The following is a 25,151-nucleotide window of genomic DNA, read 5'->3' on the forward strand; positions in this document are numbered from 1 at the left end:
CTGGCCTTGAATCACTGTATTTCGGCAGGGAAGGGCTTGCAGCTGTCCAAACCAGGTCTCCTCCAAAATTGGTTAAGATAAATCAGTGCATTTACCTAGTGGAGACAAGGTCAGGGAGCTCTGTCTATCAGGTGTGCACGTCCTGAGCATCGCTCAGCGGATGCCCCTCTATCGGCATGGCCGGTAAAGGTCAGCTCACGTGGGCTGGTGGCTACAGGCGGCATCTGAGCTTGGGAGGGTGAGAGGAGGGCACGGCACGGGAGGTTGGGCAGGGAGCCACTTCTGCTCGGGTGAGCATCCCACCAACCCCTACCACATGTTATTTATTTTTTTTTTTTTTCCCCTACGTTGCCCTGGAGGGACTGCAGCATTGCAGCAGCACAGCGCTGGCACTGCGACGGTGACGTGGTGGGTCTCGGGGACAGGATGCTTTGGGCTGAACCATCCCTAAGCCAGCGCTGGTGGAGCTGGGTTCTGCTTGGTCTAACATCTGCGGGAACAGGGCACCGTAGGATGCCCAGGGTTCAAAATAGTGTTCTAAAGAAGCCAGAAATTTAAAGCTCTCTGCAAAAATGGTCACTAAACCTTCTAGAAAACGTTGGCTCTGCTTCTGTGCTTGAGTTGTGCGTGGAGAGGGACTCCCAACCCCGTGTGCGTCCCACCAGCTTGTGAGCTTTAATATGCTGCTTGCTTTTAATAGTGAGGACACACAACATCTCAGGCAGCAGATGTGTTGCCAGTGCATTGGGTTCATCCCCTTCCCTTCCAGGGATTTTAAGGTTTCCTGGCCACCACGTTTTTGAGCGCCTACAAGAGCACTGCTCAAACGGAAGGACCAGGATGGAAACCACCACGCCTGCGTCTCTTCCAGCCAGTAGCGCACCAACGTAATTACCTGCATTTAATTTCTTTAAAAGCCTGCTGAGCTGCCAACACGGTTCCCCCCTCCCCTGGTGATGTCTCACGTAGGTCAGTCAAATCCTGCTCTCGCCTCCTCCTGGGGTGGTTCAGGGGATCGTCCCTGCCGCCAGTGCTTGGTCATGGGGCCACTTGCCGCAACTCAGTGTGTGCAGGAGCTCCTCCAAGTGCTGGGGGAGGGGGGGGGGATTGCAAAGTGCTGCGTGGAGGGGCTTTGTGCCGATGGGGAGTTGGACACCCTTTGGGGGTGATGGATGGAAACACGGGCTGGGCTCAATCATGGCATGGTTGGGGCCACCACCTTTGCAGTCTTCTTGGGTGAGCTGGACATGGCCGTGGGACCGCGCGGGAAGCTCAGTGGGGACAAGGGCACAAGCTCCTGGCGTTCTCGGTGCTCTGCCTGAGGTGCACTGGGTGCTGCCGACAAGGACGCAGAGCTCACTGCATTAGCTTAGCTCCACGGAGCTGACATTTTAAGAGGGAACGAGTTGGAAATTGAGCTGAACTAATGCCCAGCGCCGCTTTTTGTGACAATAAATGCTCAGATAAGAGCTCTGCCGACACAGAGGAGAGCTGCCACCCTGCTGCAAACCACGACACTCCCCACGCTTTCTGGAGCAATTTCGTGTTAGTTCCCTCAATTTAAAGCTTGCACTGCTTTTTCAAATCCCCTGAACCAAAGGAACAGTGCTGGGTTACTGCATTTCTTCCGGCCGGTCTCTCTGCTCATCCAGCCTGGCGCTGAGCATCCCTAGAGCAGGTGCTGGTGCAGTAGAACAAGGATGAAGGCAAGGCTTGGGTATGCACTGTTGGGACCATGGCAAGCAGGATGGGTGCCAAGATCACTGAATTGGGACCATGGCAAGCAGGATGGGTGCCAAGATCACTGAATTGGGACCATGGCAAGCAGGATGGGTGCCAGGATCACTGAATTGGGACCATGGCAAGCAGGACGGGTGCCAGGATCACTGAACAGGCATGGTGATAGCATAGGCTGGAGCATGCTCACTTATCCACAGTGCCAGCACCTTTGCTGGCCTCTTTGGGGACATCTTGAGGGGCCGTTTGCCCTGTGGCATCCCCACCCCTCCCCACTGATACACCCAGACTCCTAGCTGGGATGGGAACCCCATTCCCCACTGGGACCACATTGGGTAAGAAGCTGGCTGGTGGCCGTGGCCGTGCTGCCCTCCAGGCCACCCCAGAGGGAGGTGGAGGGGGCTGGTAGAACTGTGTGAAGGCCGTGGGGGCTCTGCTCAAAGCTCACTGATGGGTCTAACGCAGCTTGTGACATTCACAAAAAGTTTGATTTATTCGTCCCGGTCTTCTCCAGTACTTGTGATCACTGGAGGGAACTAGACTTATATCCCATACATCTTCCTTGTGGACTATATCTAGGCGGAATGGAGCTTTTTCCATGGCAGGGTATTTTTGAGACGCTCTCTGTGGTTTCTCTGGCTAATAAGGGTTGAGCTAATTCCACCATTCTCCTAAAGGGCAATGACTTGGATTTTCCTTCTCAACTCAATTCTCAAAGCACAGCGTCTTCAGGACCTCCACCTCGCTGGCGCAGTGACCTGGCAATAGAGTCCTCTGCTTCACGGTGTTTGGGGACATGCAGGGGCAGAGTCACCACCAAAAACTCGTTCTTGCAAGAGACAAGAATTAAAATGCAAGACAAATGGAGGAGAAGACTTCCTCCGGCGCAGTCCAGCCGAGGCCGGCACTTGGCGCTTTCCTGCTGCTATGGCTGGAGGCTGTGTGCCAGGCGAGCTTCATCCGTGGGCTAATTTTGTATAACGAAGAGCGTGGGTTGAAGATGTGGACTTGCTTGATGCGGGTTAGTCAGAAGCAGACAGAGCTCTAGTGTCTGCGCCTTGCCCCTGGCCACCTTTTAAATGTCACTGTCCTCACATGTCCCCGCGCGGCTGCTTCTGCCGGGCCATGCCACGTCCTGTCGCTTGCCATGAACTACAGGGATGAGACGCCGGGAACTGACGCCCGCCTGCCTGCGCCCTCGCAGGCACGGGCACCGCGGGAGCGGCAGGAGGGTTATTCCAGCCTGGGTTGGGGACGGACGGGGGCCGAGCTGCTGTTTGTCTCCATCTCTGCCTGCTTCTTGCTGGGACCAGTCCCGCCTTCTGTCCCCCTCTGCCGGCTCATCCACCCCTTCCAAACCACACAGGGAGGACAGCCAAGATGCCAAAGGACCCTGAGTTGGCCAGGAAAGATTGTGGTTATCCCCGGCATGAGGATGTTTGGGAGGAAGAGCAGGTTTTCAACCAGGCGGGGATTTAACCTCATGATCCTGCCTTGCCCTACTGAGAGCTGAGCAACCACAGCTCCGAGATCCCATCTACTGATGTCCCAGTAGGGGTGGAGATGCATGGGGTGTGTCTGGTTTTTTTTTCTCCGTGGATGTTGCAGAGCTATCCTGATACTGGGGCTGGTCTGATCATCCTCGGAGCCTGACTGCGGAGAGCCGAGAATCACACCGGTATCCCGCTCCCCACCAAGGCATGTGTGCCGCTGGGCGAAAGCTGTTTAGTAATTAGCTGCGCCGTCAGCAAAGGGATTAAATAACTTGTGAAAATCACTTAGCACAAGGAAAGGAAACCAGGAGGGATGAATACAGGGGGGAACCCCCCCACGTCTCTTGAGTTACCAAAACCATCTGAGTTGCCTCTGGTTGGGATCATCCGATGCCCAAGCCAAGATATCACAGCTCTTCTTGAATAGGAAGGACTAAACCCTCCCGTGTTTTGGGAGAAAGGAGGAAAGCGATGTCCTGATGCATCTGGGGAGCCCCTGGATTGTCTGCAAGTGGGATGGAGAGGACTTGGGGTGCAGCTTGGGGCTGTTATCTCTGCTCGTGTGCTAAGGTGGTCGCTGGTGACTTGCTGAGCTCTGGAGAGCTCCCCACGGCATGGGCGGTGCTCCGGGACCGTTGCTTTTCCCTCTCAGGTTGCCTTGGCCTCAAAACCTCCCTGAGTGTGATGCAGGGACGTGTTCCTGAGTCTACCACCGTCCAAACTGGAGCCGGCAGCACTAGGCATTTCCCCAGTCTGTGCTCTATGGCTCTGAGTACTAGAGAGTATTGGAGAACACGTCCCAGTTTTCACATTCAAGGTCCAGTCTGCCTCTTCTCTGGCTCTCCGAATTACCTCGCTGGGCTCTTCCTTAACACCACTCAAAATTTGTGGTCCGGTGAAGGATAGCGGCAAAATGCTTAAGACCTGCCCAAGCAGGGCTGGGAGCGGGGTGCTGCCCTGGACCCCAGGGAGCTCCCTGGGCAGCTTTCCCTTTCCACCGTTCATGGAGTTGGTGGCCAGATTTTATGATGGAAAATGGGCAAATGTACAGCAGATGCGTGGGAGCGATTATTATTGCTGAGGCTCGTTGCAGCGGACGGCCGTGCTTAGGGTGCGGGTGATGCTCCTCTGCGGAAGAGATGCCAGCGAGCTGGGCAAAGAGGTGGAAACCCTGGGTCTTGGGCAGACAAGGCGTGCAAGCTGCTTAGGGCGAGCGGCCGCTGCGTGAGGGTCATGTGGTGTTTGCTGTGGGGTTTCTCTCTGCCCTGGTGAGGCCACATCTGGAGCGCTGTGTCCAGTTCGGGGCTCCCCGGGTCAGGAAGGACAGGGAACTGCTGGAGAGGGTCCAGCAAAGGGCTACAGAGATGATGAGGGGACCGGAGTATCTTTCTCACGAGGAAAGGCTGAGGGCCGTGGGGCTTTTTAGCGTGGAGAAGAGAAGACTGAGGGGGGATCTTATCAACGCTTATCAATCCTTCGAGGGCGGGTGCTGGGAGTCTGTGTTCAGCGGTGCCCAGTGACAGGACAGGAGGGAACGGGCACAAACATGACCGTAAGAAGTTCCATCTCAACCTGAGGAGGGACTTCTCTCCTGTGGGGTGGCAGAGCACTGGCACAGCTGCCCAGAGAGGGGGGGGAGTCTCCCCCTCTGGAGCCATTCCAAACCCGCCTGGAGGTGTCCTGTGCCACTGCTGGAGGTGCCCCTGCTCTGGCGGGGGGTGGCACTGGGGGAGCTCCAGAGGTCCTTTCCAACCCTGACCAGTCTGGGTTTCTGGGATTCTTTACAAGCAGCAGCCTCCGCTGTGCCCTGGGCTGGGTGCAGAAGCCCCATCTGCCCGCTGGAGCGTGGGTGCTGGGCCCCGGGTGGGTGCAGAGGCACCTCTGCATCTTTTCACGGGGCTCGGGTGCACCCGCAGCACAGATTTCAACACCCCCCCCCCCCTTCGTGCTGGTGACTCTTCCCCCGTCACTGAATAAATTAGCACCAGTAAGTGCTCATGGTGTGTGACTAAAGCAGGGCAGGGGCTGGTTTGGCAACAAGGAGGAGAGGGCCCCCGGCTCCGGGGCGTCAGGCTCCCAGATGAAATAACTCCTCATCAAATGTGTCGTGGGGGTGGGAGGGATGTACCAGTGGCAAAACCTCAAGTGAAATCATGGAAAATCACCAGCCGTCCTTCCGAGTCTCCGCGACGACTGAAGTTGTGCCCTGCTAGTGGGGAAACTGAGGCACAAAGCTTCACCTTCCCAAAGGTGAGGGGACTTTTGCAGTGATGCCACCTCTGTGACAAGGGCAGGATTTGCTCCCCGTGGCTGTAGACCGCTTCTCCGTGCCTTGTTCCTTCTCAAAGGAGTCTGCATCCACCTTGGGCTGGAAACCAGCCCGATTGCTGGGATCCCAGTGCTCACCTTCACTTGCGGATTCATCTAGGGGCTGGGTCACCCCCACACGCTGTTTCTAGAAGAGCCGTGGCGATTGCGTTTCCCTCTGCTGCTTGTTTATACTCACCTTGAATGAAGTCGAAGTCAAAGGCTTTGTCCTAACAGAGGAAAGGACACACGGTTTGGTTGCGAAGTTACAGAAAAAAAATAAAAATAAAAAAGGATGAAACAGCTGCCTGCACGCACGGGGACAGCGAGCGGACCAGCTATTGAAAAAGGAAATGATTGTAACCGGTGTTGTGGCTTTTTTGCGTTGGGTCGGTTGCTGTCGATACCCCTCTTTGTCTCTGCGGATGGGTCTGAGTGCAGACCACATCCCGGAAGGGGGATGTGAGCTCGGCATCATGCATCAGGCGCATCCTTCCCCTCCCTTCCAGGGAGTCCGGCTCGCGGCACGAAGTGGTTTCCCAACTGTTCGCCCATTGAAGGAATCGGTATGTCTCCGTCGTTGCCAGCAGTCCCATCGTCTCAGCGACGCTGCCGGGTTTTTGTGGAAATCCGCTACAAAACGTTATCAGAGCGGGTGACTGATGGTTTGGGGTGACCCCTTCTGTCTGCTGGGGCGGGTCTGCAGGTGCGTGAAATTCAGCTCATGGACTTGTTACGGTGATCATACGCCCTTGCTTCACCAGCACGCTCGCTGGGCTCCTCCGTGAGCTCCTCGCCGCACTGGGATCCTGGTGGGTTTAGCAGCAACTTCCCCTCGGTCGTGTTTTTGGCTCTTGCAAACCCAGAGATGAAGTTTGAAGGTGAGCCTGGGCTTGCCGAGTCTCTTGGCCAGGCTTTGGGATCCCACTTGTCAGAGGGATCATCCAGTTTGGAGCTCCTCCAAGGCTCGTTCCCGTCTGTCATCTCACCCCAAAGTGCAAAGGCAGGAGGTTTGCGTGCTGCTGTGTCTTTACCCCAGCACTCCCTTTCCACGCCAGATTCCTCCTTGCAATAAACTGAGATTATGCCTTTCTCTGGGGTCAGCTGAGGACACGTAGACCATTTTGGAAACAGGGAAACTGAGTCAGGAACCGTAACACAACCGATACAACACTCCCCAAGGGCTGACGCGGTCCTGTAAATTGGTGTACGTGACCGAGTTTAGGTGCCAACCCCTGTTAGGGGTGATGACCGTCCTCTGCGCCGTGCACCCCGGATCTGCGCCGGAGGACCCGGCAGAGATTTCGGCTCATCGTCTGACGAGCTTTTTGTTGCGGAACAATTGTGTTTCTGCACAATGGCGAGGAGCAGGTGGCTTTCTGAAAATACCCACTGGAAGTTGTGTGTAATGCCTCCCCTCCCACTGGGAACTATAAATATCGGTTGAATACTAACACTTACTTCTCCCTGCAAAGAAACAGCCAGATCTGGACATTTTTCCTCCCAGTTTCTCCTCTGGCTTAGCGGCTTGGAACGAGGAAGGGCTGAGGATGGGACCTGCTTTTTTGGGTTTGGAGCAAGCCATTGGGGCAGAAGCATGCCCATTAAGGTAAGATATCGGGAGTATCTCTTTTTTATTGCTTGCGGTGTCCTCTGTCCCAATGCTTTAGAGGCACCCACTGCTTCCCTGCCACCCCTGAGAAAGGTCCAAAACCTGGAGACGCTGCCCAAATGTCCTGTCTCGCCAGGGTTGCATCTCCAGCAGGGGACAAGTTGGGCATTGTCCCCTGGGGCGTGAAGGATGTGTTGCTGCAGGTATATGGGGACCGCAGGTGACTTCCTGGGCCTGGACAGGAGAGGAGGCGCTGCTACATCTTTTCTCAGGTCTCAATCACATCCATAGCGCAGATCTCCGCAGTGTGACTCTCCCTCTGCGAATCCATCTCACCCTTTGGTATGTGGATCTAATCCTCAGCTGCTAAAAATTGGCACCTTATTTCTAGCCAGAATGCCTCATTTCCCTTATTATCCCTGGGTGTCCTGGCCACGGGCTGTCCCTGGCATCAGCCGGGTACCATCTGCGCGGTACCCTGCCGTCGGCGGGGCTGCGTTAGGGAATGTGGAGGCACCATCGCCATATGGGCCCCATGGTAAATTGGATCTTCCTTGCCCTTCTCAGGGGACCGGAGGTCCCCAGAAGCCACAATGCATCCCGGGAGTATATGTAAGGACTCGGGAGAGATGCTGCCATGAGGCTGTATCTGCTGATTGGTTTTCTTCTTGAAATGCAGCTTTTTTCCCTGTGGATCTCCCGGGCTGGAGAAGCCGCGCTGCTTGAGGTTGCAAACAGGGCTGCTCAGGTCCAGGCTTGTAAATCTGTAAGAAACTTGTGGAGTTTATAGATAAGGGTCTGTATCCGGGGATAGAGAGAGGAAAGGAAGGGTGGAGAGGCGCCCTCGGGGTCTGGGGGAATGTAGAGAGGGATGTGAGGAGCTCCTGGCACACGTGGAGCTCAGCCGGCCGCCCCTGACGCAGACAAGCCTCATCCAGAGGCACAAACAGCAGCTCTCCTGCGGGTTCAGGGCAGAAATGCCTTGAGAGGTGAAATCTCAGCCCGTGGCCCTCGCAAGCACGTGGCTTCTCCGAGACTTGCCGCGGGTGAAGATTTCCATTTCTAGGCTCTGCGCGTAAAACAGCAATTTCCACTGTTGAGCCAGGGCGCTTCAGCATCCTCTTTGTCTCGTGCGCGGGAATAATCTCCATTTTCTCAGCCTCTAATTGCCACATCTTCCACCCGGGGTAAAACGGAAAGCGGGCTCTATGGGTTGGTGATGTTGGGAATGTTTCTGCTCTGCCGTCAGCAAACCACCCCACGGCTCGGTGGGTCAGGGCTGACATTCCGCAGGGCAGAGCCGGGGGGGGGGAAGGGGGGGGGCATCAACATAGCCCAGCTGCTCCAAAGTGGTGGCCAATGAGAGGGTGGCAAGGACTCGCACCGGGACATGGCTCCATCCCTGGGAACAGTGATTCGGATGAGTTTGCTGGAAATGTCAGGATACGGCGCTTCCGCAGCCTGTCCGTGTAATCACGTTTAACGCGGCATCACAAGGGAAAAGGTGAAAAAATTAAGTCCTGCAAGGAAAAGCCGACAGCAAAAAGGCATCACCCTCCTTCTTTCTCCCAACTTTGGCTGGGAAGGGGTCAGCGCGGGATGCTGTGACCCCCGTCCTCGGCGGGTTCGGCGCAGGGGAAGCCGTCCTTATGCCAGTGAGCTGCAAGCAGCAGCCGCTGGTGTGGGCTCTGCCGCCCTGACGGCGCTGCTCTTTTGAGGTCAGGTTGGGCGGCTGAAGAGGATTTTCGAAGAGTGGAAAAGATCAAACTGACGTTTTTATGGGATGATCAATCTCTGCGAGCTTGTTGCCTCCGAGGTGCGCGTTAAACCCTCTTTGCCGGCTGCCTGCTGGGGCGATGATCTTGCTGACAGAGCCACGGAGGTTTCTTTCTTTCTCTTGTCAGGGCTGAGATGAGAGCGACGATGTTCAGAGAAAAAAAAAAAAACAAAAAAAACCACAAGCCTGTCTCTGCCTCGGTGCACAGGCTGGTTTGCGTGTGGATAAATGCTGGGTGTGCTCCTCGACCTGGCGGAAAAGGGAAAGCCGGAGTGCTCCCTAGGACCGAGCATCCCGCAGGCGGCTTGGCTTGCTACGGAGCCGTGCCGAGCAAATGATCGGCTCAAGGGCAAAAAAAATCCCCCCTCTGCTTCGCGTCTGGGCGCCGTCACCGCAAACCGGCCTCTCCAAGCGGGCAGCGCCTGACTGTGCTGTTTTCCATCCCAAAGAGTGGGGGAAGCATCCTTTTGACTGGGGGGAGTTGGGGGGGAAGGGATAGTAAAGCAAGCACGTTTTCACTGGCAACAAACCTGCTTCCAGCAAGTCTGTGCCTGGCAGCCCCACGGGACTAAAAATACCCAGCAAAGGGTTAGAGCTGCGCAGTGTCTGTTTTCTCAGCTCACCAGCTGTCTCCTCGCATCCTCACTCCTCTACCCAGTGATTATCCCATCAGTTAAAGCCCTCTAAAACCCGGCGGCGGCATTTACGTAGTTTTACCAGTTACAGTTGAAAGGTTGAGATTCACAGGCAGCGTTTCGCTGCTAATTGCGGGCGAGCTCAGACCCCTCCGACATCCGGTGGCGAAGGGTCGCTTTCGGTCTGCCCTCGCTGCTGCGAAAGTCACCAGCAAAGCGGGTGATGCGTTTGGGCAGTCGTCCACACCGACATCCCCGAGGTCCTTAAAAGCGACAGGTTGGGCACGTGGGTCTGCCTAGGAAACGCCGAGCTTCCCTATGCGGGGACGGCATCTCGTGTATGCAACCGCCGGCTGGGCTCCCGCGGGAAGAGGTGCGTGGGAATGGGTGATTTTCTGTTGCTTTTGGAGAAGAGAGAAAATCCCAAGGTTTGAAGTGGTACAGAAATAAGGGGATGCTCCTGTCAAGGGGAGCTGGTCCTAGGCAGGAGGTCCCTGCACGTCTGTCCCTGCGCGTATGCACATCCCTACTCGCGTGCATGGATGTTGCTGTGTGTGTGCGCGTCCTTGTGTGTGCGCACACCCCTGCACGCTCACCCGTGCTTGTTGCTCACCAAACGCACTTTCCTCTCCAAAAGGCTTGGAGGCAGCAGGTATCAAACCCAGCCTGGTCCTCGCTTGGCATCACAAATAAAACCTTTACAGCCCCCCTGATCCCAGATAACGGTCCTTCCCGTTAGCTGGACAACTCCTGGGGCTCGTGGTTTTGCTGTTGCTCTGATTTTGTAGTAAAAACTGCTGTGGTTGAATCCAGAAATAACTGCTCCCAAGTCCATGGGGTAGGGGAGTGCCCACTGGTTGTTGGTGGGACGGCTCTGGGACAGGGACACTAGAGGCAGCTCAGTGTCTGTCTGTAGCGGTTATGGATGTGGACGGTGCCTCCGCTGTGCAGGGAATGTTTTCCATCTGCCACGGATTCAGCCAGGAGGTGGGCACATGTGGCTGAATTGTCTTCAGAGCCGTGTTTGGAGATGGCAGAGCATCAGCCTGGATTTACGTGCCGGGGACCCACTGGCAGAGGGATGCTCACGGTGCAGCAGCGTCATGGGGAGTGCGGAGAGCCCTGAAAGCCCTGGGCTGGCTGCCCACCACCTCCCTGGGGGCTTCAGGCCAGCACGAGGGGGGCTTTGGCTGCTCTTTCTGCTGGTAGGAAGTCTCATCCCTGCTTGTGGTGCTTCCCCAGCTGCAGAGGATTGCAGCAGCTCTCCTTGCCTTATGCCACAGCGCATATCCTCCATGCTACCCACGCCTGGTGGCCCGGGGTGCAAGGGGAGAACATGACCACCCTCCAGTGAAGACATCCCCCAAGCCCTGGTCATGGAGGAGCTTTGGGTCGCTAGGAGACAAGCGTTGCCTGTGATGGGAGGACGGTTTTATGCTGTATCATTTGCTGAGCGTGCTCGGGAGGGCAGAGCACAGCTGCTTTTGGGGACCAGCAAGATGGGATGAGTCCATTCTCGACCAGCATCGGTGCCGTGCAAGGTCCACGTTATCCTGTTATCGCCCTCCCCAGGCTGAGGTGTCCAGGCTGTGCTTATCACCCCCAGCCTCCCTTCCCAAGCACGGCAGATGGAACGGGATATAACTGTGTACAGGAGCGCGTTGCAGTGAAGCAAAGTAGCACATGGGCTTACCCAGTCCCCCCCAACCACCCAAGCGTAGGCTCAAGCGTGGGGGAAACAAAAAGAAAAGCAGCCCTTGGGTGATGCATGGAGTTAGTCTGTGCCAACTCCTGCGCCATGTGGGTCCAGGCCCTTGGATTACCTCCACGGGGTGTGGGAAGCCGCCACGGCCCCACTGGGACCGGTGTCTGCAACATCTCCTCATGGTAAGCAAGTCTCTCCTTTGCAGCTGGGATAAATCTCCATCCCATCATCGCTCCCGTCAGATTTATGTCTCGGCCATTCCCTGCAGCGTTTCCCCTCCTTGAGTGCCTGCACGGCTCTTCCCTCCGTGCCATGATTGATATGTCTTAAATCACCTGCTACTTCATTCAGTTCCTCACCGGCAGCGGAGGTGGGGATGTGGCCACGCAGCTGATTTTGCCATTCACGTCGTCGTGCTCGGGGGGGGCCATCTGGGTTTCCACGGCGTGGACACGCTTTCTCCTCACTCAGCCCATAAGCAGAGGCACAGCAGTGCGTGAAAGCTGCCTCGTTTGGGTTTTGCACCCAAATTAATAGGACTTTGCCATGGGGTAAGGCTGATTTCTGCTTATCTTGGCCCGGAGTCTCCCTAGAACCTGGGTCATCAACCCTCCGGGAGGGCTGGCAGCGTGGCCGTGCTCGGGTGGGGATACCGCTGGGGCTGCTAATTAGGGGGAGGAGGATTGGAAAACATTTCACCTGCTTAATTATGGGGATGGGACTCATGTCTGATTCAACCCTAGGAGAGCAGGGGGCTGGAGTGGTCCGTCGCCCTGTGCCTTTTCCTCCACCAACCTCCTTTTTGCAGGGATGCTGCAGGGAGGGGATATCAATCACAGTTATCCCATTATCCGCGTCCCAACAGGCAGGAAGGAATGTGAACAAGCCTCAAAGGTTCAGGACAGTGTTATGTGCCTGTAACAGGTTTTATCCCACTTGAGGAATGCAACTTAAATCTATAAAGGGCGAGAAGGTAGGACAGACACCTGCGGGACACTGTCCCTCGTCCCCAGCCAGCTTTCGGCGTAAAGCGCTGGATGCGCATTGAGGAGCTGGTGGTTTTGCCAGAGCTTCTCTATTTTTAGAGGTTTTTTTTTTTGTGTGTCAAACTTCCCATCAGCTGATGAGCCAATGTCATCCCAAGAACGGAGCTACGGTTCCCCTGGCCCCGGCAGCGTGTGTCTGCGCATCTGGGTGCTCATGAAAGCATCTCCTTATGCACGCCGCCTTTGAACAGGGCAGAAGCGTCCCGCTGAGCTGTTTGAGACACGAGCTTTTATTCCAAGTCCAAAGGGTCAGAACGGGCTGATCTGGCCCACGGCTGCGTGCAGGTCCTTTTTGTCCGTGTGCGTACGTTGCTTTGAAAGGCGGGTGATAGAAGGATGTTCAGACCTAGCCCCAAGTATTGTACTTGTTGTAAAGATTTAAAAACTTAGGGGGCACTGCCCCATAACCGGCGTTAGACCAGCAGCCCTTGCCCCAAGCTTGCCACGTCGGGTTTTGCTGCTCAGCTTGAGTACTGCCCGTGGTTTATGCCCTTGTGGACAAAGCCTGGCGAAGACGGTGATAAGGGGTGGGCTGGTCCCCAGGGCGGCTGGGGTGACAGCAGCACACGGACCCTCGCTGCGGGGGACCCTCAGCTTATTGCAATGTGTCAAGACGCCACTGGGGCGGGATTCAAGCTGGATTGCTTGAAAGAACCCTTTAACATTGGAACAGGCTGCCCAGGGAGGTGGTGGATTCCCCATCCTTGGAGATGGAAAAGGGTAGACGTGGTCCTTGGGGACACGGTTTAGAAGTGGTTTTGTTAGGGTAGGTTAGTTAATGGTTGGACTTGATGATCTTAAAGGTCCCTTCCAACCTCAGCGATTCTGTGATTCTAACTGGGGCAGGGATGCGCACCCAGGTTCATTGGTGGCCCCCCACGAGGCTGACAGCCCTTCCCCAGTGTCACCGAAGAGTGCCGGCAGAGCCATCGATGGGGGCAGGCAGGGGACGTGTGTCTGGCGCAGACCCACTCATGGGACAGGGCAGGGGATGTGCTTTTCCGGGGCAAACCCCTGGATGGGGCAGGCAGAGATGCTCCAGGGGTGCTCCTGTAGTGGGCTGAAGTGTACCCAAAGGGCTGTGTCAGCAGAAATCCCTGTTTGGCACCTCGCTTGCGGCAGGGAAGAGGGACATCCCAGCCTCTCGTTCCAGTGGGTTTGGGCTGTGGAAGTGGAGGAGTGGCCGCAGGTACCAGCATTGACCCTGGGGTCAAGTCCCTGGGTCCACCCTTGCTTTAATCAAACCTAAATCCAGGCTGCTGCCCAAATTGGCAGCTCAGCCTCTGCTCTCCTGCCTGTCATCCCTGGCACCAGCAGACAGCAGCTCTTGTTCTTGGGCAGTAATTCGGGAATGCTGCTGCCTCCATCCCTTGGGTAGAGGTTTGCGCAATGGAGGATGTGTTCTGTTAACACTGAACGGCCAGCCCCACCGCATCTGTCCCCGTTGGCACCAGAGGGAGAGGTGGGGTGAACATTAATCTCATCATTCAACTCATTTGTTGCTGTGACTTTGTGCCAGGTTTGGGCCAAACTCAGCTTTGAGCCTGTTTTTCTGCAAACGGAGAGTTTCTGCAGCTGGAGGACACTTGAGCCATGGGGTCCCTTCGCAGCCAGGCGCTCCACGGAGCGGATGAGATCCTGACCCAGGATATGTGAATGCTAAAGACTATTGCAGCATTTTGGGTCCCAGAGATGCTGTTCCCTGCAGCTTGGTACCATACTGGGTGCAGTATAGTGACCACATGGGTGCCGGGTGGTACAACCTGACACAGCCCGTTCCTTTGGGTGCTGAGCCCCCCTGTTGCAGCCCTCCAGGGTTTGATGGGAGGCAAAGGGTGCTGGGCAGGTGCCCCTGGGCATTTTGGGTGCAGCAGGAGGGATCTGATCTCTGTCCCCTCTCCTGCAGGTCACCACTGTGTGTTTGAAGAGCTGTGATGCCAAACGGAGACCCGTTCCCAGACCAGCAGTGACCATCTCATCCAGCCTTGAGGAGAACAGCCCACCACCACCGGACTCCTCCTCAGCATGCCCAGGCAGCCCAAATATCCCCCGGACCCTCCCTCTGCTGCTGCCAGCTTGGGCTCCCCATCAGGACAAATCCTCAAGGGTCATTTTGTTCCCCTCTGAACATCCCCCATGGCTCATTGATGCTCTGGTCCCTCTGAAAGGCATCAGAGAGGTGACACAAGGGACCCTGGCAGTGATAAGCAGCCGAGTCAGAGGGTTTAAGACTGCGAGGGTCTTGTCGGTGCCAAGGACATCCCTCCATCCCTGCCAGAGTGATGCCAGCTTCTGTTTAGCACCCAAGAAGAAGGGATGGGGTCTCCCTCCACCTTCACCACCCCATCACCCCTTCCACTGCTGGCTCCCCTGACCTGCAGGAGCCCGTAGCGATGTGATCGGGGCCCTGCAGCTCGACAGCACCCACTGCCTGCCCCACCGGGCACCTCCAGGACCTTTGCCCGCCTGTCACACCCCGCCATGATGTGTGAGGTGATGCCCACCATCAGCGAGGGGGACCCTCTGGGTCCCCCGCAGGGCTCCGAGGCGGATGCCGACTTCGAGCAGCTGATGGTGAACATGTTGGATGAGAGGGACAAGCTGCTGGACACCCTGCGGGAGACCCGTGAGACGCTCTCTGTCACCCAGAGCCGCTTGCAGGAGACCTTACGGGAGCGTGACCAGCTCCAGAGGCAGCTCAACTCGGCCCTCCCACAGGTAAGGAACTGGCCCTGGGATGAGCAGGAGCCTTCAATGAGGCACACGAGGGCAATCAGCCGCTCGGATGTGTTTTTTAGCTTATGCCTTTAGGGAGGCTGGCTTAGTGGGATAGCGGTGATGCTGCCGGTGCGTCACCCCTCATGCCGATAGTAAAAGCCATAGGTTTTCCCAGACCAAGCCACAGCCAGCTGGGACATCTGCCCTTCTCCTTTGTACCCCTCATTGGTTTGTGAGTCCATACGGGGAGGGATGGGATTGTAATCCCCCCCTCTTGCACAGGGGAATGGGTATGAAGAAGGGGCAAAACTTTCCTGAGGACACCGCAGGGCGACGGGGAGGCAGACGCAGAGCCTGCGCTCACCCGTTGGCACCAAAGAGTCCTTAGGGAGGAGACAACGCATTTTGGGTAGCAGATCTGGCTTGCTGCCTCCAACCAGCTCCTTGGGACGTCAGGCCATCCTTGGTTTCACGAGTCCCCATTGCTGCCTCCAACCAGCTCCTTGGGACGTCAGGCCATCCTTGGTTTCACGAGTCCCCATTGCTGCCTCCAACCAGCTCCTTGGGACGTCAGGCAGTCCTTAGTTTCACGAGTCCCCATTGCTGCCTCCAACCAGCTCCTTGGGACGTCAGGCAGTCCTTGGTTTCACGAATCCCCACTGGGACTTAGAGAGTCCCTGAATGGGGACATGAACCACATTCCTTCCCCGCTGCTGGAGGGAAGCCCCTGCTCCCTGCCCCTGCCCTTGCTGGGAGGAATCCTTTCCATCAGCCCCATTGCCCAGTGGGGCGATGGTGGGCGATGGGACTTTGTCTCAAGCTTGGTCCTGAGAGGGGACAGTGGAGGCAGAGCCGGGCCCAGAGTGGGGATTGGGACATCGCAATGGGCCCATTTGTTCCCTGAGCCAGAGTGGCCGGGCAGCCGTCCGGGAGGCTGCCAGAGGTCTGTGCTGAGCAAAGCAGCTCAGGGCATGGGAAAATCGGGACCTGCTATGGCTCCACTGGGGTTTCTGGCTCTGCCGAGATCCTGGTGTTGCTCTGCTCCCGGTTCCTCCACATGCAGATGGACCTGGACGTGAGCTCAGCCTCCACAAACAAAGATGCTCGGGTCAGAAGAGGATGGGGTGGATCGGTGTCGCAGGGCTGCGCAGGGTGGAAATGAGCTGCCCACCTTCCCCGTGGGGTCTTGTGGGGCAGCACACGGCATCCCAGGGCCCAGACTTGGGGGAAGCAGAATATGGAGGGGACTTTGGCACCACACCGTTGTGGTTGTGATGTGGGGAGAGCCAGCGAGGAGCCCAGCAGCCAGGGAAGCAGGAGGCTTCGAATGCTTATGTCTGTGTCGACTGGGACCAATGTTGGGACCATTTCTGTTCAACGTCTTTATTGATGATCTTGATAAGGACATAGGGTGTATCATCAGCAAGTTTGCAGATGACACCAAGTTAAGCAGGAGTGTTGATTCCCAGGAGGATAGGGAAGCTCTACAGAAAGACTTAGATTGGATCACTGGGCCAACATCAGTGGTATGAGTTTCAACAAGGGCAAGTGCCGGGTCCTGCACTTGGGCCACAATAACCCCGTGCAGCGCTACAGGCTTGGGGAGGTGTGGCTGGAAAGCTGCCTGGCAGAAAGAGACCTGGGGGTTCTAATTGACAAGGGGCTGAATATGAGCCGGCAGTGTGCCCAGGTGGCCAAGAAAGCCAACGGCATCTTGGCTTGTATTAGAAATAGCGTGGCCAGCAGAAGCAGGGAGGTGATTGTGCCCCTGTACTCAGCACTGGTGAGGCCACACCTTGAGTATTGTGTCCAGTTTTGGGCACCTCAATACAAGAGAGATATGGAGGTGCTGGAGCGAGTGCAGAGGAGGGCTATGAAGCTGGTGAAGGGCCTAGCAAAGAAATCATGTGAAGAGCGGTTGGAGGAGCTGGGACTGTTTAGTTTGAGGAGGAGGAGGCTGAGAGGAGACCTCATCACTCTCTACAACTGTTTGAAAGGACACTGTAGAGAGGTTGGTGCTGGTCTCTTCTCACAGGTAATTAATGACAGAACAAGAGGGAATGGCTTCAAGCTCCAACAGGGCAGATTTAGACTGAACGTTAGGAAAGAATTTTTCACAGAAAGAGTGGTCGGGCATTGGAATAGACTGCCCAGGGAGGTGGTTGAGTCACCATCCCTGGGTGTGTTTAAGAGAGGTTTAGATGTGGTGTTGGGGGATATGGTGTAGGGGAGAAGTTTGTAGAGTAGGGTAGATGGTTGGACTCGATGATCCCAAGGGTCTCTTCCAACCTAGACAATTCTATGATTCTATGACTGTGCTGATGCTGAGACCTCAGACCCTCCTGCCCTACCCAAGCGCTGGGGTTTGGGGCACCCCGGGGAGATGGGAAATAACCAGTGGGTCCAAAGCAGTGGCACAAGCCAGGACAGAGCTTGGGCTGGTGGCTGCCAGCTCTCAGTGTCCCTTCTCCTCTCTGAACAGGGGAAAGCAGCTCAGGAGGACGGCAGCCCATGTCCCTATCCGCAGAGCCGGGGTGGTCCTGGCTCTGCTTTGGCAAAACACCCGACAGTGCTTCCCCAGGAGCTCCTGGAGTCCCCCTGGATGAGTGGCTCTCTGCCCCTAGAGATGCTCTGAGATGTGCCCAAGTGTTGGGTGCAGGCAGGGCCACCACCACATCCCGTGTGCTGGGGGCTCCTGTCCCCTCTGCTCCCGGCTCCTCAGCCAGCGCGCACGGAGAGAGCAAGCCAGGTCACCCTGAGCGCACACTGCCCGCCCCGCTGCGGCCGCCTCGGATTAAGGGACCGCGCGCGGATTTAGTCTCCACTCCTGCTCCAATAAAGGGTCCTCGGTGCCTCGGCACGGGAGGCGTGCAGACGGAGCAAACTGGGTCAGCGCAGAGGGACTGGGTGGCAGCGCCTGCACCCACGAGCCCACTGGGTGCCCTGCTCCGGCCGGGGCTGCCTCCGGCTCCCTGCAGCGCGGCGAGGGATGTGATTAGGGTGGGCAGCAGATGGGGAATTTCCCTGAGCTCCCGCTGCCTCCCGCTGCCCTGCCTGTCCCTGCCCGGGCAGGGGGACCCTGCGCCCGGGCACAGCGGCCCCCGGTGCCCGCTGTGTCTCTCGCCCTTGGGGCTGCACTGGACGCCCTCGTGGGAGATGAGGGCTCGGCATGAACGCGGGGAGCAGACCCAAAGGCGCTCACCTGCCCAATGGGACTAATCCCAGCATGTGCATGTACCAGGTAAGCGGGACGCGGCGGGTCTCTTCCCCGGGATGCTGCGTGGGGGCTTCCCACGGGCCTGCCCCATCCTCTTCCTCCTTCTCTGTGAGCCCTTTTGCCCAGGAGCTTATTGCAATGCGTCAGACCCCACTGGGACGGGATTCAAGCTGGATTGCTTGAAGAAACACTTTAATTGGGGCAGAGTTGCGCACCCAGGCTCATCGGTGGCCCCCCACGAGGTTGACAGCCCTTCCCCAGTGTCACCGAAGAGCCCAGCCCCGGCTCTGGGGAAGACTTGCTGCCCGGGGTGGACGGGGTGGATGGTGGCAGGGGGACACGACACTCTGCATCGTTTCAGGGCACAGTGTCAGCTGGGTGCTGCTGTGGGACGGGATGGGATCCAGCGTGCCGGCAGAGCCATCGATGGGGCAGGCAGGGGATGTGCTTATCGGGGAAAATCCCTGGATGGGGCAGGCAGAGATGCTCCAGCGATGCTCCTGCCTGTAACTCCCGTTCCCCTTTGCCCATGTGGGGCTTCGTTGCCATGTGCCCAAGCCATCCCTCCCCTTAATCCATGGGGGCATCCCTCAGCCCCCAAAAGGCAGAACTCTAGGGCGATTTCCTGGGGAGACTAAGCTGCCTTAATGCTTCTTACATGATTTATTTATTCATGTGGGAGCGCTGAACGCAACTTAATCGGACTGAAAGCTCTCGGCTCCAATCCCTCTGCCCTCCCTGCTTGCGCAGGGGGCATGTGGCCCAGGACCAAGCCCTGCCCGGGGAGCTCTCAGCAGCCCCAGCTGTATCCAGATGTGTTCCCGGAGCGGGGTCCTGCATGGGATGGCACTTCTCCCTGCCCTGCCGGGGCTCGGGGGTTTGGCAGGAGTCTGCGTCCCCAGGTGTGTCAGGGGGACAACAGGCTCCCAGATTTCACGGGGGCTGCTGTGCCGAGGGCTACCGGTGGCCGTGGAGGTCTCCCGCAGTTCTTCCTTGCAGGCCCTGCTCTGCTGCTTCTTGGTTGCCTCTTTGGGCTGCTTGGGGCTGCCTGGGGAGTGGGCAGACCCCCAAAGAGTCCTCGAGCTGCCTGGACATTCCCCAGGAGCTGAGGAGGGTCCTGGCATCAAACAATCACTCCAAATTCCTCCTATTTAACTTAAAAATATAGCTGGAGTTAACACTTGCAAAAAGCAGCATGAAAATAGGAACCCCAGCAGCTCTGAGCCGGGGGAAAACACCCACTGGGGGAGACCTTTAAAGTGTCTCAAGATTTTGGGGAAGGATGGAGGGATCTGGTAGCTCAGCATTGAACCCTTGGAGCTGGCCACCCTGCCACAAGACCAGGGTGCTGAGATGTTGGATTCCTGCTTGCTCAGCTGCACGATGCTCCTCCTCGAGCAATCCTGGGTGGAAATACACATCTTGACTGCGTTTTGAGAGGGGAAGACGCCAATTCCCCATGGATGGTCCCCGCAGAATCACGGTGCTGTGGCCGAGAGGTCCAGGACGTGCCACCGCGCTGCTCGGTGCTGAGGGTGGGTGATGGTCGAAGCCCTGGGTTTACCCTGCAGGATTTAATCTTCGTAATCCCGTGCTACGCACTGCTGGGGTTTTGTTTATCCCCTCGACTGTGACTTAGGACTTTCTCGTAATTCTGCACTGCTCCCGGGGCAGTAAAGAGAAACCGAGGTGATGGGTCTGCTGACACCCTGCATGGACAGACAGACGGACGGGGCTCCATCCCTCGTGTGCTGAGTCAGCAGCACTGATTTCCCGCTGCGGGCATCCTTCCCACATCCCCCTCCGTCGCACGCCCAGCCCGTCAGGACCAATCACTCCAATTAGGGGCTTTAAAATGCCATTAATCCCGCAGCTGGAGCCAGTTGGTTCCTGAGGCTCGGGTGCGTTGGAGCGGTGGCCGTGCTTCCGCTGCAGGCGGGGGAATTTTGCTCGCTTTGCTGCAATCTCGCTGCATCCTTGTCTGTGCTGCGGACAGCACGGGGAAAGGCAGAAGATGGCTCTGGGCTGAGGACTTTTGAATTTCAGCTCTTTCATGCCACAAACCTCCTCCCCCTGAGCTTCCTAAACCTCTCCCTGCTTTCCCAGCTGTCCCCATATAGCTGGTTTCTGGCCTCCATCCAGCTCTTCCCTGTCCTTTGACTGAAGATCAGGCACCTCTCCTTCACTTTCTAATCCGTTTATAGGTGTCCCTGCTTAGTTTGAGAGCTTATCGGAGCAGGGGGCAGGCGCCTCTGCGTCTCCTGGGAGATTCCTGGCCGTGGCCAGGGCAGAGGAAAATCATCCAGATCTTCTTTATCCCCACTTTGGTGGAACTTAAGGCAACGGCGTACCTGCGGATGGGGGTGAAAGCTGTGCTCCGCGGTGTGACACCGTAGGCGGGAGCTGGGGACAGCTTGTCCTCACGGTCCCCAAACTCGCTTGATGCCCGCCGGTGGTCCAGAAGCAAAGCGGCAGCGCCGGGGCAGACGCCTGGCACAGCCGGGGCTGATGGAGGTAGCTACAGGCGGGTGCTGGATTGATTTATTCCTACATTTTTATTCCCAAAACATCAAAATCAGGCTTGCAAGTGCCCCCAGCCCTGTGTACTCAGCTAACCCCTGCTGCTGTCCCGTCTTGCTGCAGGGGTGTTGCTATTTTTGGTGGTAAATGTTCCTTTTTTCAGCCTTTTCCCAAGAAACGACAATTATCATGCTCTCTCTTATTTGCCATGGGATGCTCCAGCCCGGGCAGCCTCTCTGGCATGCACAGCCCTGGATCGGGCCAGCCATTCCTGGTGGGGTGGAGGGCTCGGAGAGGAGCCCCTCGATGAGATGGGGTCAAGCGGGAGCTTTGTGCCGTGCCCGGGAGCGGAGCCACCACCACGCTTTGACCCGCTGACCCGTGGATTGCATCGGGCTGGTCGGGGTGGGGGCTGCCTGTCTCTCTCCAGTGGATTTTCCCTCTCTATTAATCCCCTTGCCTTTCGGGATGAAAGCCTGATTGCGAGCGCAATCTGTACAGCTTGGCCAGCCCCGGCGGGCTGTGCCGGCGACGCGGGGCGAGGAGGGCTGCGCGCTGGTGATCACTGCCCCCAACGTGGCATCCCTCTTCCCTCGCTGCCCCCGATGCCTTGTCCCGTCCGTCCCACGCTGCACGTAGCCCTGTTCACCCCAGCGGGGAGAACACCCCACGTCCACAGCCCTGGCTTCCTCTGCCAGCCGTGGGGCAGAGCAAAAGGTTTTCACCCTTTGCAGATCTGGGGGCTTTGGATCCTACCGGATTCCTGCCCTGGTGCTGGGAGAGAGTCCACAGCCAATGTGTCACACGCCGTTAGAGCTTGGGCTTGGAAAGGTGTTTCTGGGGCCATCACGGCTGTGAGAATGCTTTTGCTGAGTTCCGTAAGCCTTGCTGCCTGTCTCCTGGCATATTGAGGGACCAAAGGGAGTGACATATCCCTAAAGCTGAAGCCACCAGCGGTGTAGGGACACCTAATCTGGCACCTCTCGCTGTCGCTCTCACACGCTTTCCGCTCACCGGCATTCCCAGCCCCAAAATAATCCATGGGGATGCTCACGAGCTGCTCTCTCCTGCACGCAGCGCTTGCATAACCCAGCGCTGAGCGCACACGTGTGTGTGTGCTGCTGGGCTGTGCCGAGCCGTAATTCCCACGGCTGGGAGAACACGGCTCCGGGAAAGGCTTGGCGGCACAGCGATCTCCTGGGGAAGCCGCTCTGCGGTGGGGTTCAATGCGCTTTGGGGGGTTGCGGGATGGTCCAAGAGCAAGCGTGGGATGGTGCCTGGGCATCGCGGGGGCTGGTGATGGAGGTTTGGGGGGCTGTGACCAATTTGTGGGATGACTGATGGGGACAGGGATGACCTGAGGGCTGGGGTGGTCCCTTGGGAAGTGATGGGGACAGGGATGATCCCAGATCTGGAGTGGTCCCTGGTGAAGTGATGGGGACAGGGATGACCTGTGGGCTGGAGTGGTCCCTTGGGAAGTGATGGGGACAGGGATGATCCCAGGGTTGGAGTGGTCCCTTGGGAAGTGACGGGGACAGGGATGATCCCAGATCTGGAGTGGTCCCTTGGGAAGTGATGGGGACAGGGATGACCTGAGGGCTGGAGTGGTCCCTTGGGAAGTGATGGGGAGAGGGATGATCCCAGGTCTGGAGTGGTCCCTGGTGAAGTGATGGGGACAGGGATGACCTGTGGGCTGGAGTGGTCCCTTGGGAAGTGATGGGGAGAGGGATGATCCCAGGTCTGGAGTGGTCCCTGGTGAAGTGATGGGGACAGGGATGACCTGTGGGCTGGAGTGGTCCCTTGGGAAGTGATGGGGACAGGGATGATCCCAGGGTTGGAGTGGTCCCTTGGGAAGTGACGGGGACAGGGATGATCCCAGGTCTGTAGTGGTCCCTTGGGAAGTGATGGGGACAGGGATGATCCCAGGGTTGGAGTGGTCCCTGGGGAAGTGATGGGGCAGGAGTGGGGCTGGAAAGGAGCTGGGGGACTCAGGCCCTGGGGTGAGGATATCAGGTGGCAGCAGCCCTGAGACACGGTGATGGGCAGAAAAGCAGCTATTTATAGGGACGATGACTGACTTCGACTGCCGTGATTACTCTCTCTCTTCCTCGAGACTATGGCATGCTCAGGTCCTGTCCTGCTGTGATGTCTCAGCATCACCAGTGACACCACAGTCCCCACCAACCCCAGGCTATACGCCGCAGCGGTGTGAGCAGTTTGGGGTGGGAAGGGGGAGGGAACATCTAGTTGGGACAAACAGATTAAAAGGCTCTTGATTTCTTGGAGGAACGTCAGCTGTGACGAGAGGTTTTCACTGTGAGCTGAGCAGAGCATTTGATTCAAGTTAAGCCTCACCGTTTTGCTTCTGTTTGAAGGGGTTTTATTTATTTAACTTGAAAATTGAAGCAAAAGAGAATTTCACGCTGTAAAACCGCTCTCAGCCCCCAGTCAAAATTTGGTTTGTTAATGCTCAGTCAAATCCTTCTCAGCTTCTTCTGAAACCCTTTTCCTTTTTCAGTTCTTCTCAACAACACTGTGAAACTGGTGTAAATTCATGAAGCGTTTCCACATTTGCATTTTTCACCCCAAAAAATCCCAGCTGCAAAATGTCGCTTAGGCCTGGCACCGCTTGGCAGCTGAAAGAGCAACTGGGAGCAATGGGAGGGTGTTCCTGGGCTAACCCAGGTGCTTGGTTTTCATTTTTTTAAGGGAAAATGAATTCTCCTGCATCCTAGGAACTTCACAGCGGGTTTCCTTTCGCCTCCGACACAGTCACAAGTGCGATTGCTCAGTTTCTGAGGAGCCCATCCTGTCCCAAAGGATGTGTTGGCTTTGCGGCTCTGCTTTGGCCTCGCTCCGTGTGTGGCTCTTCCTTGCTGGTTGTCACCTCCCTGGAGGGAGTGGGGGCTGGAGCAAGGACTGGTGGCACCTGCCACATCTGCTGCTGTGCCCCGTCTCTCGCAGCTGGGATTTGGGGCTTGGGGGTGCCCCATAAGAAGCTCGGTGGGTCCCCACATGCTGGACTGGGGCGGATCTTGCTCTTCCCTTTGGAAGGAGATTTTGGATGACGCCAGGTCCTGTGCCATGGCAGAGGCTGGCTTGGGGCCGGGGGACCCATCCTGGCCGACTGGGGCTTTGCGGTGAGTTTTAGCCTGATGGGATGCTCCAAGGTGGGTGCTCTGCTGGTTTGCGTCAAGGGGACAGCGGGGAAGGGAGCATGCTGGTGGCCTTGACTGGGATGCTCTAAATGCCATCGAGCGCCTCTAGAGCTGTAGAGCAGTTTCTTGTGTTGTTGGACATCAAACCAGATGGATAAATATTGGGATGCTGTGTTCTCCTTGTCCAAAGAACTCAGGGAAGCCAGGAATAGACCATCTCCCAGCCTGGCTGTGCTTTTCAACTGATTTCTAAATGTTCCACTTGGTGTCCCCATCTCTCACTGGTTGGATTTGGATGGGAAATGCTCTGTGCTGGAGGTCCCCGGCAGTGGGGCTGGGACGCTGGCTCTGTCTCCACGCTCACAGCCGTGCCCCGATTTCTGCAGGAGTTTGCAACGCTGACGCGGGAGCTCAGTGCGTGCCGGGAGCAGCTCCTGGAGAGGGAAGAGGAGATCTCGGAGCTGAAAGCCGAGCGCAATAACACCCGGGTAAGCATATAAAACCTGCTGCTGTCTGGCTTTCAGTCCCCAGAAATGTGGGTCACCGCAGGCTGCTGGGCTGATACCAGCATCACTAGCCCCCGGGCTGGTGAAAGCCTCATGCTTGCCCTCTTGCAGCTCTTGCTGGAGCACCTGGAGTGCCTAGTGTCGAGGCATGAGCGGTCCCTGAGGATGACCGTGGTCAAGCGTCAGGCCCAGTCACCATCTGGTGTTTCCAGTGAGGTCGAGGTGCTCAAGGCGCTCAAGTCACTCTTTGAGCATCACAAGGCGCTAGATGAAAAGGTGAGACAGGCTGCTGGGACCTCTCTCTGAGCATCCCTTGCTCAGAGCTGATCTTCTCCCCCAGCCCTCCTCCTCCCTCCCGCTTTGTTGTTACGCTGGGTGGTGCCATGGGGTCCCTCAGGAGGAAGGTCTTGGGTGTCCAAAAGCTGCAGCACGCTTATTTTAGGAGCCAGTGGTGCTGCCGAGTGGATGCTGTGGGTTTGAGGCTGTTGGGGACGGGGATCTTGCTTACCTGGGTCACTCGCATAGTGGTGGTGAGCACTGGTGTTCGGCACCCTGGTTCAGTCTTTGCATTACAACTCGTATTGTTCCTCCTGATTCATTTACCTTGAGCAGCTCCCTGCTCTGCTAAAAGACATCTTCAAGCTGTCCCATCCATGGGTCTTCTGCAAGAATCAGTTTGGTCCGGGCTGTTCCTCTCTAGCATGCTTTTGCCCTCCCAGG

At 57.1% G+C, this 25,151-nt stretch overlaps 1 protein-coding gene across 2 annotated transcripts in view; it reads left to right on the forward strand.

The window, feature by feature from the left end:
• Nucleotides 1-14,793: 14,793 nt before the first annotated feature.
• PPFIA4 (PTPRF interacting protein alpha 4) overlaps nt 14,794-25,151 on the forward strand; it is a gene marked incomplete at both ends in the record, with an annotated part of 33,760 nt that continues 23,402 nt past the window's right edge. For both annotated transcript variants that reach the window (XM_082494359.1, XM_082494360.1), the window contains 3 exons: nt 14,794-15,030; nt 24,312-24,413; nt 24,543-24,707. In XM_082494359.1, coding sequence (XP_082350485.1) covers nt 14,794-15,030; nt 24,312-24,413; nt 24,543-24,707 — 504 coding nt within the window. The remainder of the gene's footprint in view (nt 15,031-24,311; nt 24,414-24,542; nt 24,708-25,151) is intronic.

This window comes from Vanellus vanellus, assembly GCF_965231255.1.
Source record: "Vanellus vanellus genome assembly, chromosome: 23".
Taxonomy (NCBI): domain Eukaryota; kingdom Metazoa; phylum Chordata; class Aves; order Charadriiformes; family Charadriidae; genus Vanellus; species Vanellus vanellus.